At 46.7% G+C, this 13,480-nt stretch overlaps 1 protein-coding gene across 1 annotated transcript in view; it reads left to right on the top strand.

Annotated features, from left to right (window-relative positions):
• Positions 1 to 13,480, top strand: part of LOC110533363 (gamma-aminobutyric acid receptor subunit beta-2) — a 92,053-nt gene that overhangs the window by 28,310 nt on the left and 50,263 nt on the right. Inside the window, exon 4 of the mRNA XM_021617491.3 lies at positions 12,887 to 13,107. Coding sequence (XP_021473166.2) covers positions 12,887 to 13,107 — 221 coding nt within the window. The remainder of the gene's footprint in view (positions 1 to 12,886; positions 13,108 to 13,480) is intronic.

Here is a 13,480-nt window from a genome sequence, read left to right on the forward strand (position 1 = left end):
GCTCTCCTGGAGAATCATTGGCCACCCTTGATATAAAATATTGCAACATCACAACCAAATACTTTTGTCTTTATATAATTATTCCTTCATTCAATGAATCAGGGATACACTTGATAAGGTAAGCTACTTTAAAGCAAGGCAGCTAACTAAGGCATGTTTATCTATAACCTTACAAGGCAAAATATTCATGCACAGAATGGAAACTATTTGCCAATTAGGCTATTCCTAGAAGAAAGTTATCGGAATTACATAGTCTACAGTTTAATAAGTGGAATACCTGCTTTAAAATAACGGTGTCAGATGTAATTTTTCAATAGTGCTGGTGGAAAGGCAAAAATTAGTCAATAACATTCATTTTTAGGCCTGTAGCTAAAAGGTTAACTAGCGAGATAGCTTGTAGCATGGCTAGTTATGGTTTAAAAGTTAGTCTATCATTATTGTACAGGCTACCTAATGCTGAAATATCTCTCAATTTATTTTATTTTACCTTTATTTAACTAGGCAAGTCAGTTAAGAACAAATTCTTATTTTCAATGATGGCCTAGGAACAGTGGGTTAACTGCCTGTTCAGGGGCAGAACGACAGGTTTGTACCTTGTCAGCTCGGGGGGTTGAACTTGCAACCTTCCGGTTACTAGTCCAACGCTCTAACCACTAGGCTACCCTGCCGCCCCAATGAAGGGTAGACCTAATTCTGATCATGGCTCATATGTAGATTTTTATGTGATTGATAATATATTTAAAAAGGAAAACACAATAATACAAATCCATGACTTTTCCACGATTTTCATGACCATAAGAACCCTCATTTGACAACTTGGAATGGCGCATTCTGCGCATTCAGGCTGGCGCATTCTTATCTGTGCAATCTCAAACTCCAACAGTCTACTGCCATGGAGACACCGAATTCACAGACTAGTGTCAAATAATCTTGAACAAAGCATAATCAGGATATGAATGCACACTCTCCATTGCTATTCAATGCAGATCTGGCCTTAAATCCAATTCGATCAACCTTTTTTTTGCTGTGTGTGAATCAGGGCAGGTGATAGGCCACTTTGTTTTATAAAGGAGATGAGATGCCGGTATGGCGCTCCAGACAGCCCCGGCCCAAGTCAAGCACTGATCATGACAAGAGGTGGGGAGTGTGTTGTGACGCTCCAATCAAGATGATTTGCACAGTTTCATTGTCGTTGGTGTTATATTGGTTTAGACATGATGGTAAGGAGATTATTATTTAACATTGAGCTTCAACCAATAGATGCCATAGTCGCTCGCGCCAACCGGCACAACTATAATAGTATTTGTAATGAAAACTTTCCTGTCAGCAGCTGAGTGAACATTTCTAATTGAGCAGCAGTCTGTAGGTATTGGGTTCTGGCCCGTGTCCCTACGTGTCTCTTCAGTTAGCACTCTGTGAAGACCGCCCGCAGACAGCATATGCACTTGCGTGTTGATTTTGTTCACCCACAACAGACGCGATCAGGACATGCAAATTGAAATATCTTAACGAACTTCGAACCAACTATATTCATTTGGGGACAGGTCGAAAAGCATTAAACATGTATGGCAATTTAGCTAGTTAGCTTGCTGTTGCTAGCTAATTTGTCCTGGTATATAAACATTGGGTTGTTATTTTACCTGAAATGCACAAGGTCCACTACAATTAATCCACAGATAAAAGGGTAAACAGAGTTTGTTTCTAGTAATCTCTCCTCCTTCAGGCTTCTTCTTCTTCTTTGGACTTTATATGGCGGTTGGCAACCAACTTTAAGGTGCATTACCACCACCAACTGGACTGGAGTGTGGACCTCAGTTCATCTTTCAATCACCCAGGTGGGTATATGCTCCTAAAAACCAATGAGGAGATGGGAGAGGCGGGACATGCAGCGTGTCAAACAAGTTCTATTTTAGCGCCTGGCAATGCAGGCGCACGTGACGAGAGCGTTGTGGTCAGCATGTTAGGCCTGAAGCACTTGAGTCTGAGAGGAGAAATACATTTTTGGGGAAACTTTAAAAAGGTAGAAATTAAAAAGATCTTCAGGTTTCAAACTTCATATTGCATACTCATACTCTTGAAGGTGAGGAAGTTTGGTTTTAAGACCGCGGTAAGGGCCACACTGAACCATTGGACATCTGTTAAAGATATTTTTCAATACAAAGCCAACAGCTGCGAGGGAGTCTGGAGACTATAATTGTCTTCATCACAGGAAGCCCAGCTCACATAAATAAAATATATAAAACTCCTCTCCTCCAGAGAGATGGAGGCTATAACACTCCTCTCCTCTAGAGGGATGGAGACTATAACACTCGTCTCCTCTAGAGGGATGGAGACTATACCACTCGTCTCCTCTAGAGGGATGGAGGCTATAACACTCGTCTCCTCAGGAGAGATGGAGGCTATAACACTCCTCTCCTCTAGAGAGATGGAGGCTATAACACTCCTCTAGAGGCATGGAGACTATAACACTCCTCTCCTCTAGAGGGATGGAGACTATAACACTCGTCTCCTCTAGAGGGATGGAGGCTATAACACTCGTCTCCTCAGGAGAGATGGAGGCTATAACACTCCTCTCCTCTAGAGAGATGGAGGCTATAACACTCCTCTCCTCTAGAGAGATGGAGGCTATAACACTCCTCTCCTCTAGAGAGATGGAGGCTATAACACTCCTCTAGAGGCATGGAGGCTATAACACTCCTCTCCTCTAGAGGCATGGAGGCTATAACACTCCTTTCCTCCAGAGGGATGGAGGCTATAACACTCCTCTCCTCCAGAGAGATGGAGGCTATAACACTCCTCTCCTCTAGAGGGATGGAGACTATAACACTCGTCTCCTCTAGAGGGATGGAGGCTATAACACTCGTCTCCTCAGGAGAGATGGAGGCTATAACACTCCTTTCCTCCAGAGGGAAGGAGGCTATAACACTCCTCTAGAGGCATGGAGGCTATAACACTCCTCTCCTCTAGAGAGATGGAGGCTATAACATAACACTCCCCCAGAGGGATGGAGGCTATAACACTCCTCCAGAGGGATGGAGGCTATAACACTCCTTTCCTCCAGAGGGATGGAGGCTATAACACTCCTCTCCTCCAGAGAGATGGAGGCTATAACACTCCTCTCCTCTAGAGGGATGGAGACTATAACACTCGTCTCCTCTAGAGGGATGGAGGCTATAACACTCGTCTCCTCAGGAGAGATGGAGGCTATAACACTCCTTTCCTCCAGAGGGAAGGAGGCTATAACACTCCTCTAGAGGGATGGAGGCTATAACACTCCTCTCCTCTAGAGAGATGGAGGCTATAACATAACACTCCCCCAGAGGGATGGAGGCTATAACACTCCTCCAGAGGGATGGAGGCTATAACACTCCTTTCCTCCAGAGGGATGGAGGCTATAACACTCCTTTCCTCTAGAGGGATGGAGGCTATAACACTCCTCCAGAGGGATGGAGGCTATAACACTCCTCTAGAGGGATGGAGGCTATAACACTCCTCTAGAGGGATGGAGGCTATAACACTCCTCTAGAGGGATGGAGGCTATAACACTCCTCTCCTCTAGAGGGATGGAGGCTATAACACTCCTCTAGAGGGATGGAGGCTATAACACTCCTCTCCTCTAGAGGGATGGCTATAACACTCCTCTCCTCTAGAGGGATGGAGGCTATAACACTTGTCTCCTCTAGAGGGATGGAGGCTATAACACTCGTCTCCTCTAGAGGGATGGAGGCTATAACACTCCTTTCCTCTAGAGGGATGGAGGCTATAACACTCCTCTCCTGTAGAGAGATGGAGGCTATTTATTTATAATAAAAAAAAAAAATCACCTTTATTTAACCAGGTAGGCTAGTTGAGAACAAGTTCTCATTTACAACTACGACCTGGTCGAGATAAAGCAAAGCAGTGCGACACAAACAACAACACAGAGTTACACATGGAATAAACAAGCGTACAGTCAGTAACACAATAGAAAAAAAAGAACGTCTATATACAGTGTGCAAATGGCGTAATTTGCGTAAAAAGGAGTAATTACAATTTAGCAAATTAACACTGGAGTGATAGATGAGCAGATGATGATGTGCAAGTAGAAATGCTGGTGTGCAAAAGAGCAGAAAAGTAAATAAAAAACAATATGGGGATGAGGTAGGTAGATTGGGTGGACTATTTACAGATGGACTATGTACAGCTGCAGCGATCAGTAAGCTGCTCAGATAGGTGATGTTTAAAGTTAGTGGGGGAAATATAAGTCTCCAGCTTCAGCGATTTTTACAATTCGTTCCAGTCATTGGCAGCAGAGAACTGTAAGGAAAGGCAGCCAAAGGACATGTTGGCTTTGGGGATGACCAGTGAGATATACCTGCTAGAGCGCGTGCTACGGGTGGGTGTTGTTATTGTGACCAGTGAGCTGAGATAAGGCAGAGCTTTACCTAGCATCGACTTATAGATGACCTGGAGCCAGTGGGTCTGGTGATGAATATGTAGAGAGGGCCAGACGACTGGAGCATACAGGTCGCAGCGGTGGGTGGTATAAGGGGCTTTGGTAACAAAACGGATGGCACTGTGATAGACTGCATCCAGTTTGCTGAGTAGAGTATTGGAAGCTATTTTGCCGAAGTCAAAGATCGGTAGTATAGTCAGTTTTACGAGGGTATGTGTGGCGGCGTGATTGAAGGAGGCATTGTTGCGAAATAGGAAGCCGATTCTAGATTTAATTTTGTATTGGAGATGTTTAAAATGAGTCTGAACGGAGAGTTTACAGTCTAGCCAGACTCCTATGTATTTGTAGTTGTCCACATATTCTAAGTTAGAACAATCCAGAGTAGTGATGCTAGTCGAGCGGGCGGGTGAGGACAGCAAACGTTTGAAGAACATGCATTTGGTTTTACTAGCGCTCAAGAGCAGTTGGAGGCCACGGAAGGAGTGTTGTATGGCATTGAAGCTTGTTTGGAGGTTAGTTAACACCGTGTCCAAGGCAGGGCCAGATGTATACAGAATAGGGAATCACCCGCAGCAAGAGCGACATCGTTGATATATACAGAAAAAAATAGTTGGCCCGAGGATTGAACCCTGTGGCACCCCCATAGAGACTGCCAGAGGTCCAGACAACAGGCCCTCTGATTTGACACACTGTACTCTGTCTGAGAAGTAGTTGGTGAACCAGGCGAGGCAGTCATTTGATAAACTAAGCCTTTTGAGTCTGCCGATAAGAATACAGTGATTGACAGAGTCGAAAGCCTTGGCCAGGTCGATGAAGACAGCTGCACAGTACTGTCTTTTATCGATGGCGGTTATGATATCGTTTAGTACCTTGAGCGTGACCGAGGTGCACCCGTGACGGAGAAGGTACGGTGGGATTCGAAATGGTCAGTGATCTGTTTATTAACTTGGCTTTCAAAGACTTTAGAAAGGCAGGGCAGGATGGATATAGGTCTATAACAGTTTGGGTCTAGAGTGTCACACCCTTTATAAAGCGGGATGACCGCAGCAGCTTTCCAATCTTTAGGGATCTCGGACGATACGAAAGAGAAGTTGAACAGACTGGTAATAGGGGTTGCCACAATGGCGGCAGGTAATTTTAGGGGTTCCAGATTGTCTAGCCCACCTGATTTTTACGGGTCCAGGTTTTGCAGCTCTTTCAGAACATCTGCTATCTGGATTTGGATTTGGATGAAGGAGAAGGCTTGGGCAAGTAGATGCGGGGGGTGCGGAGCTGTTGGCCGGGGTTGGAGTAGCCAGGAGGAAAGTGTAATTCTCGGATATCATAGATTTATCGGTGGTGATGGTCTTACCTAGCCTCAGTGCAATGGGCAGCTGGGAGGAGGAGCTCTTATTCTCCATGGATTTTACAGCGTCCCAAAACTTTTTGGAGTTAGAGCTACAGAATGCAAATTTCTGTTTGAAAAAGCTAGTCTTTGCTTTCCTGACTGACTGTGTGTATTGGTCCCTGACTTCCCTGAAAAGTTGCATATCGTGGGGACTATTCGATGCTAGTGCAGTCTTCCGCCTATAACACTCCTCCAGAGAGATGGAGGCTATAACACTCCTTTCCTCCAGAGAGATGGAGGCTATAACACTCCTCTCCTCTAGAGAGATATCATCTGGTTCATCATGCCAAGCAAGCCTCCCCTCTCAGGTACCACTGTTTCCATACAATACCAGCAATGGGATGACAAGGGGGACTCTTTATCCCTCAGCCTAACAAGCCACAGCCATGATACACTCTTTATTCAAAAGTTTTGACAGCTGGGTGAAGTAGGGTGTAGAGATGCAGTGTATTGCAGGAAATGCCTACAGTGATTATCTAATAGCTCACACCAGCCTCAATCATATTGCAGAAGATGTCATAATGATGTGAATACTGCTGTTCTAATCCAACCTGCTTCACACACAAACACACAATGCCTGTTCATTCCATTTTCTATCACTTATATTGCAGGGTCTTCACAGAAAGTACTAATAATGTGGTAACAAGTTATTTTTCTAATATTGCAACACTGAACATGGTACTGTGGTACAGTGCAGACACTAGAGCCTATACATAGCTCGTCTCACAATATCTCACTGTGATGTGTTGTTGTCTGTAGAGTACATGGACCACAGACGGATTGATATGATAGATCAGTCTAGTCAAATCCAAAAGTGAGAGTTCATACTTCAAGAGACTTTCTCATCAGAAAGAGAGAAGAACCCCATGCCTAATATTTAATAGATCATAGCAAAGAGCACGACTCAAACACCATCATTAAGTTTGCCGATGACACAACAGTGGTAGACCTGATCACAGACAATGATGAGACAGCCTACAGGGAGGAGGTCAGAGACCTGGCCGTGTGGTGCAAGGACAACAACCTCTCCCTCAACGTGATCAAGACAAAGGAGATGATTGTGGACTACAGGAAAAGGAGGACTGAGCACGTCCCCATTCTCATCAATAGGGCTGTAGTGGAGCAGGTTGAGAGCTTCAAGTTCCTTGGTGTCCACATCACTAACAAACTATCATGGGACAAACACACCAAGACAGTCGTGAAGAGGTCACGACAAAGCCTATTCCCCCTCAGGAGACTGAAAAGATTTGGCATGCGTTCTCCGATCCTCAAAAAGTTCTACAGCTGCACCATCAAGAGCACTGGTTGCATCACTGCCTGGTATGGCAACAGCTCGGCCTCCGACCGCAAGGCACTACAGAGGGTAGTGCGTACGGCCCAGTACATCACTGGGGCCAAGCTTCCTGCTATCCAGAACCTCTATACCAGGCGGTGTCAGAGGAATTGGCAAAGACTCCAGCCACGCTAGTCATAGACTGTTCTCTCTGCTACCGCACGGTACGCGTGCAAAAGCCTTCTTAACAGCTTAACAGCTTCAATCCCCAAGCCATAAGACTCCTGAACTGCTAATCAAATGGCTACCTGGACCATTTGCATTGTCCCCCCACACCCCCTATTTTATGCTGTTGCTACTCTTTTTATTATCTATGCATAGTCACTTTAACTCTACCTACGTACATATTACCTCCAGTACCTCGACTGACTTTTGCCCCCCACATTGACTCTGTACCGGTACCCCCTGTATAGAGCCTTGCTACTGTTATTTTACTGCTGCTCTTTAATTATTTGTTATTTGTAATTTTTTATTAACACTTATCTTTCTTAAAACTGCATTGTTGGTTAAAAGCTTGTAAGTAAGCATTTCACTGTTGTATTCGGCGCATGTGACAAATAACATTTGATTTGATTAGATGCTAGTGTGTATTGATGAGTGGAGAGGGAAATGTAATATCGCTCGCTGCGTTCACTCGCGTGCCTAACAACGTGTGCTGGGCTTTGCTGCCATGGAGTCTTCACAAACTACATAATGTCTGATCAACTGGGATTTATCTCAAGTGTTGGAAGGCTGCACGTGCAGTGGCCTGTTTAGTACAGTATTGTATGTTATCCTCAACCGCCACCAGCCATCAGCAGACACACCAGTGTCTCCATTTCTTGTGCCCTTACTTACCTTTGGCCCATGACCGGGCTGACTGGTTAGTTTGGCCCCTTGTTAATATAGGACCGGGCAGACCGGTTAGTTTGGCCCCTTGTTAATATAGGACCGGGGAGACTGGTTAGTTTGGCCCCTTGTTAATATAGGACCAGGCTGACTGGTTAGTTTGGCCCCTTGTAAATATAGTACCAGGCTGACTGGTTAGTTTGGCCCCTTGTTAAATAGATCCAGGCTGATGTAACGGTTTTCTTGGTGAGAAGGAGAGTCGGACCAAAATGCGGCGTGTCTATTGCAATCCATGTTTAATGAAGTAACACAATAAACTTAACGAAAACCGAAACAGCCTATACTTGTGTAACCTAACACAGAACAATGACACTAAGGACAATAAGGACAATCACCCACAACAAACTCAAAGAATATGGCTGCCTAAATATGGTTCCCAATCAGAGACAACGATAAACACCTGCCTCTGATTGAGAACCACTTCAGACAGCCATAGACTTAGCTAGAACACCCCACTAGCTACAATCCCCATACATACACACCACATACAAAAACCCATGCAACACCCTGGCCTGACCAAATAAATAAAGATAAACACAAAATACTTTGACCAGGGTGTGACAGAACCCCCCCCCCCCTAAGGTGCGGACTCCCGAACGCACCTCAAAACAATAGGGAGGGTCCGGGTGGGCGTCTGTCCATGGTGGCGGCTCCGGCGCGGGACGTGGACCCCACTCAATCAATGTCTTAGTCCCTTCTCCTCGCGTCCCTGGATAGTCCACCCTCGCCGCCGACCATGGCCTAGTAGTCCTCACCCAGAACCCCACTGGACTGAGGAGCAGATCGGGACTGAGGGGCAGCTCGGGACTGAGGCAGCTCGGAACTGAGGGGAAGCTCAGGAGTGAGAGGAAGCTCAGGAGTGAGAGGAAGCTCAGGAGTGAGAGGAAGCTCAGGAGTGAGAGGAAGCTCAGGCAGGTTGATGAATCTACCAGATCCTGGCCGACTGGCAGATCTGGCCGACTGGCAGATCTGGAAGAGTCTGGCCGACTGGCAGATCTGGAAGAGTCTGGCCGACTGGCAGATCTGGAAGAGTCTGGCCGACTGGCAGATCTGGAAGAGTCTGGTCGACTGGCAGATCTGGAAGAGTCTGGTCGACTGGCAGATCTGGAAGAGTCTGGTCGACTGGCAGATCTGGAAGAGTCTGGTCGACTGGCAGATCTGGAAGAGTCTGGTCGACTGGCAGATCTGGAAGAGTCTGGTCGACTGGCAGATCTGGGAGAGTCTGGTCGACTGGCAGATCTGGGAGAGTCTGGTCGACTGGCAGCTCTGGCTGCTCCATGCTGACTGGCTGCTCCATGATGACTGGCAGCTCTGGCTGCTCCATGCTGACTGGCTGCTCCATGCTGACTGGCAGCTCTGGCTGCTCCATGCTGACTGGCTGCTCCATGCTGACTGGCAGCTCTGGCTGCTCCATGCTGACTGGCTGCTCTGGCTGCTCCATGCTGACTGGCTGCTCCATGCTGACTGGCTGCTCCATGCTGACTGGCGGCCCTGGCTGCTCCATGCTGACTGGCGGCCCTGGCTGCTCCATGCTGACTGGCGGCCCTGGCTGCTCCATGCTGACTGGCGGCTCTGGCGGCTCCTTGCAGACTGGCAGCTTTGGCGGCATCCTGCAGACAGGCAGCTCTGGCGGCTCCTTGCAGACTGGCAGCTCCTTGCAGACTGGCAGCTCTATGCAGACTGGCAGCTCCTTGCAGACTGGCAGCTCCTTGCAGACTGGCAGCTCCTTGCAGACTGGCAGCTCCTTGCAGACTGGCAGCTCCTTGCAGACTGGCAGCTCCTTGCTAACTGGCAGCTCTATGCTAACTGGCAGCTCTATGCTAACTGGCAGCTCTATGCTAACTGGCAGCTCTATGCTAACTGGCAGCTCTATGCTAACTGGCAGCTCTGAACAGGCGGGAGACTCCGGCAGCGCTGTAGAGAAGGAAGGCTCTAACAGCGCTAAACAGGCGGGAGACTCCGACAGCGCTGGAGAGGAGGAGGGCTCCGACAGCGCTGAACAGGCGAGGCGCACTGTAGGCCTGATGCGTGGTGCTGGCACTGGTGGTACTGGGCCGAGGACACGCACAGGAAGCCTGGTGCGGGGAGCTGCTACCGGAGGGCTGGGGTGTGGAGGTGGCACAGGATGGGTTAGACCGTGAAGGCGTACTGGAGATCTTGAGAGCGGTGCTGGCACAGGACGTGCAAGGCTAGGGAGGTGCACAGGAGGCCTGGTACGTGAGACTGGCACCATCTTCACCAGCCGACTAACACGCACCTCAGGACGAGTATGGAGCGCTGACCCAGGTGCCATCAAATCCCCGACACGCTCCGTCGGGCGAATTCCATGTTTAAAACACCAACACAGCAACTCCCTCATTTCTCTCTCCTCCAATTTCCCCATTAACTCCTTCACAGTCTCTGTTTCGCTCACCTCCAACACCGGCTCTGGTCTCCTCCTTGGCTCCTCACGATAAACAGGGAGAGTTGGCTCAGGTCTGGCTCCTGACTCTGCCACACTCTCCCTGAGCCCCCCCCCCAAGAAATTTTTGGGGCTGACTATGGGGCCTCCGTCCGCGCCGCCTTGCTTGCTTCGCAAACTCCATTCTCCTATATCCTTCCGCGCACTGCTCCATCGAATCCCAGGCGGGCTCCGGCACTCTCCCTGGGTCGACCGCCCACCTGTCTATCTCCTCCCAAGAAGTATAGTCCATACTGTACTCCACTTTGGGCTGTTCTTGCCTGTTGACACGCTGCTTGGTCCCTTTGTGGTGGGTGATTCTGTAACGGTTTTCTTGGTGAGAAGGAGAGTCGGACCAAAATGCGGCGTGTCTATTGCAATCCATGTTTAATGAAGTAACACAATAAACTTAACGAAAACCGAAACAGCCTATACTTGTGTAACCTAACACAGAACAATGACAATAAGGACAATCACCCACAACAAACTCAAAGAATATGGCTGCCTAAATATGGTTCCCAATCAGAGACAACGATAAACACCTGCCTCTGATTGAGAACCACTTCAGACAGCCATAGACTTAGCTAGAACACCCCACTAGCTACAATCCCCATACATACACACCACATACAAAAACCCATGCAACACCCTGGCCTGACCAAATAAATAAAGATAAACACAAAATACTTTGACCAGGGTGTGACAGCTGACCTGTTAGTTTGGCCCCTTGTTAATATAGGACCAGGCTGACTGGTTAGTTTGGCCCCTTGTTAATATAGGACCAGGCTGACTGGTTAGTTTGGCCCCTTGTTAATATAGGACCAGGCTGACTGGTTAGTTTGGCCTTGTGATAATATAGGTCCAGGCTGACTGGTTAGTTTGGCCCCGTGATAATATAGGTCCAGGCTGACTGGTTAGTTTGGCCCCGTTTTAGTATTTTAAATAGACAGTGTTAACACACCTCGAATGCAATACTATTGCTCAATTGACATAACAATGACCAACAATGAACACGTTACTCAATATAAATAGGGGATTTACGATAAACAATGAAAACATTAACCGGGAAAAGGAATGACAAACATAAAAAAACTATGATAATGATACCCAGACTCATTTGTTCTTTCAATGTTACAATACACAATGTTTTACAGGACTAGCGATAACATAGTTATGGCAGCAAACATGTTAGGAACAAACTTTGCAGCAAAACACTGAGTTAATGTGGGGAGAAATGGAGGGAAATACTGGGCGTGAGTCACGTGACGATAGCTCACTGGCACAATCTTTGCTTTCAAGCCCCCCTTCCCAGTCAGTCCGTTTAGCCCAGTAGATATAGAGATGTCATCATATTCGCAACCAACAGGCATATGGAAAATGAATGCTCGGCCTGAGATCCTGTGTTGGGAGAAGATGAGCCAGTCGTGACAAAAGTGCCCCGAGACAGCAAGTCTCCCCAAGTTTATTTTTCATGGATGGATGGATTGCTGTGCTTCTTATTGTTAGCGTGACAGGAGCAGGGTGTTGGTTTGTTCCAAATTCACTCTGACAATTTTGCAATGCTCCTTGACTAACCCCACATGATTATTCAGCTGAAATGCAAAGGGCTCTTCAGCTCTAATTTTGTCAAATGTCGTTTTAATGGAGAATATTGTTAGTCATTTGCATTAACTCATAAGTCAATAAACTTGCTTATGAGGAGTCAGGACCAGGCTAAGTTACTGAGGATGTTAAAAACCTGAAGTAGTCAGTATATATGATGTGGGGTCATATTTTATAGCTTGTTTTTCTATTAAACTTGTTGATGATGCTATATATCTACAGTACACAGATGTACAATACACATACCATAGTGCTGACGTTGCTTCTAGAGGCCGTTTGAAACTCGGTAGTGAGTGTTGCAACCGAGGACATATGATTTTTACTTTGAAAACCAATATTAATTTATTGCCAAAATAAATGTTTTGAGGGTCACAGAGAGGTCTAGAATTCTGTCAAAGAGTCATGGTCACAGGCCACAAACTCATGTTGAGTTAACTTGAATGATTCTCCCCTGGTTCATACACACACTCTCCTCCCACTCTCTTCTTCCTCTCTCTTTCCCCTCTCCTCTCTCTCTCTCTCCCTCTCACTCCTCCCTCTCTCTCCTCCCTGAACCACTTAGTCACCCTTTACCTGACATGATCCCTCTGCTTTCAAGTTAACATCATCTAATATTGAAAGTGATCTGAAAGGTAGTGGGAAGATCTTTGAACACATTTAGTCAAATGGGATCTAGAGTTAACATCCTGATCCCTGGGCCCCAGTAATCTATATGTATATAATATTATATAATATTCTCTCTCTCTCTCTCTCTCTCTCTCTCTCTCTCTCTCTCTCTCTCTCTCTCTCTCTCACCTCCAGGACTATACATTGACTATGTATTTCCAGCAAGCTTGGCGAGACAAGCGATTATCCTACTCGGAGATTCCCCTCAATCTCACCCTGGATAACCGGGTAGCGGATCAGCTGTGGGTCCCAGACACCTACTTCCTAAATGACAAGAAGTCTTTTGTCCATGGTGTCACAGTGAAAAACAGAATGATTCGACTCCATCCAGATGGAACCGTGCTCTATAGCCTGAGGTAATGTTTGTAATGTTTCATAATACATCTTTTTTAAATGACTTGGCATTACTTAGGAGAATTACGCAGATATCTGAAATGAATTTAGGGATGTGGCTTATCCCTAACTCTAACCAATGAAGGCAACCTAGTGAGCTGGTTGACTTAGTCATCGCTCATAGTCATCCGTCTAACTAGCCAACCGCATAAGAGCGTATGGTCCATATCCTTGAATTTTCCCCAGATTCATTTTAACAAATGACAGGATTCTCTAGACAATAGCATCTGTCAACTGAAAAGCCTGTCTGAGGATTGGTCAGGTTGGATGTGGATGTCAGATTGTTGGGTGGTCCGCTGTATCTCTAGCTTCCATCTTCCCCCTGCCCTGCCCTAC

Source organism: Oncorhynchus mykiss, chromosome 10, assembly GCF_057628025.1.
Source record: "Oncorhynchus mykiss isolate SJ-2025 chromosome 10, ASM5762802v1, whole genome shotgun sequence".
Classification (NCBI taxonomy): domain Eukaryota; kingdom Metazoa; phylum Chordata; class Actinopteri; order Salmoniformes; family Salmonidae; genus Oncorhynchus; species Oncorhynchus mykiss.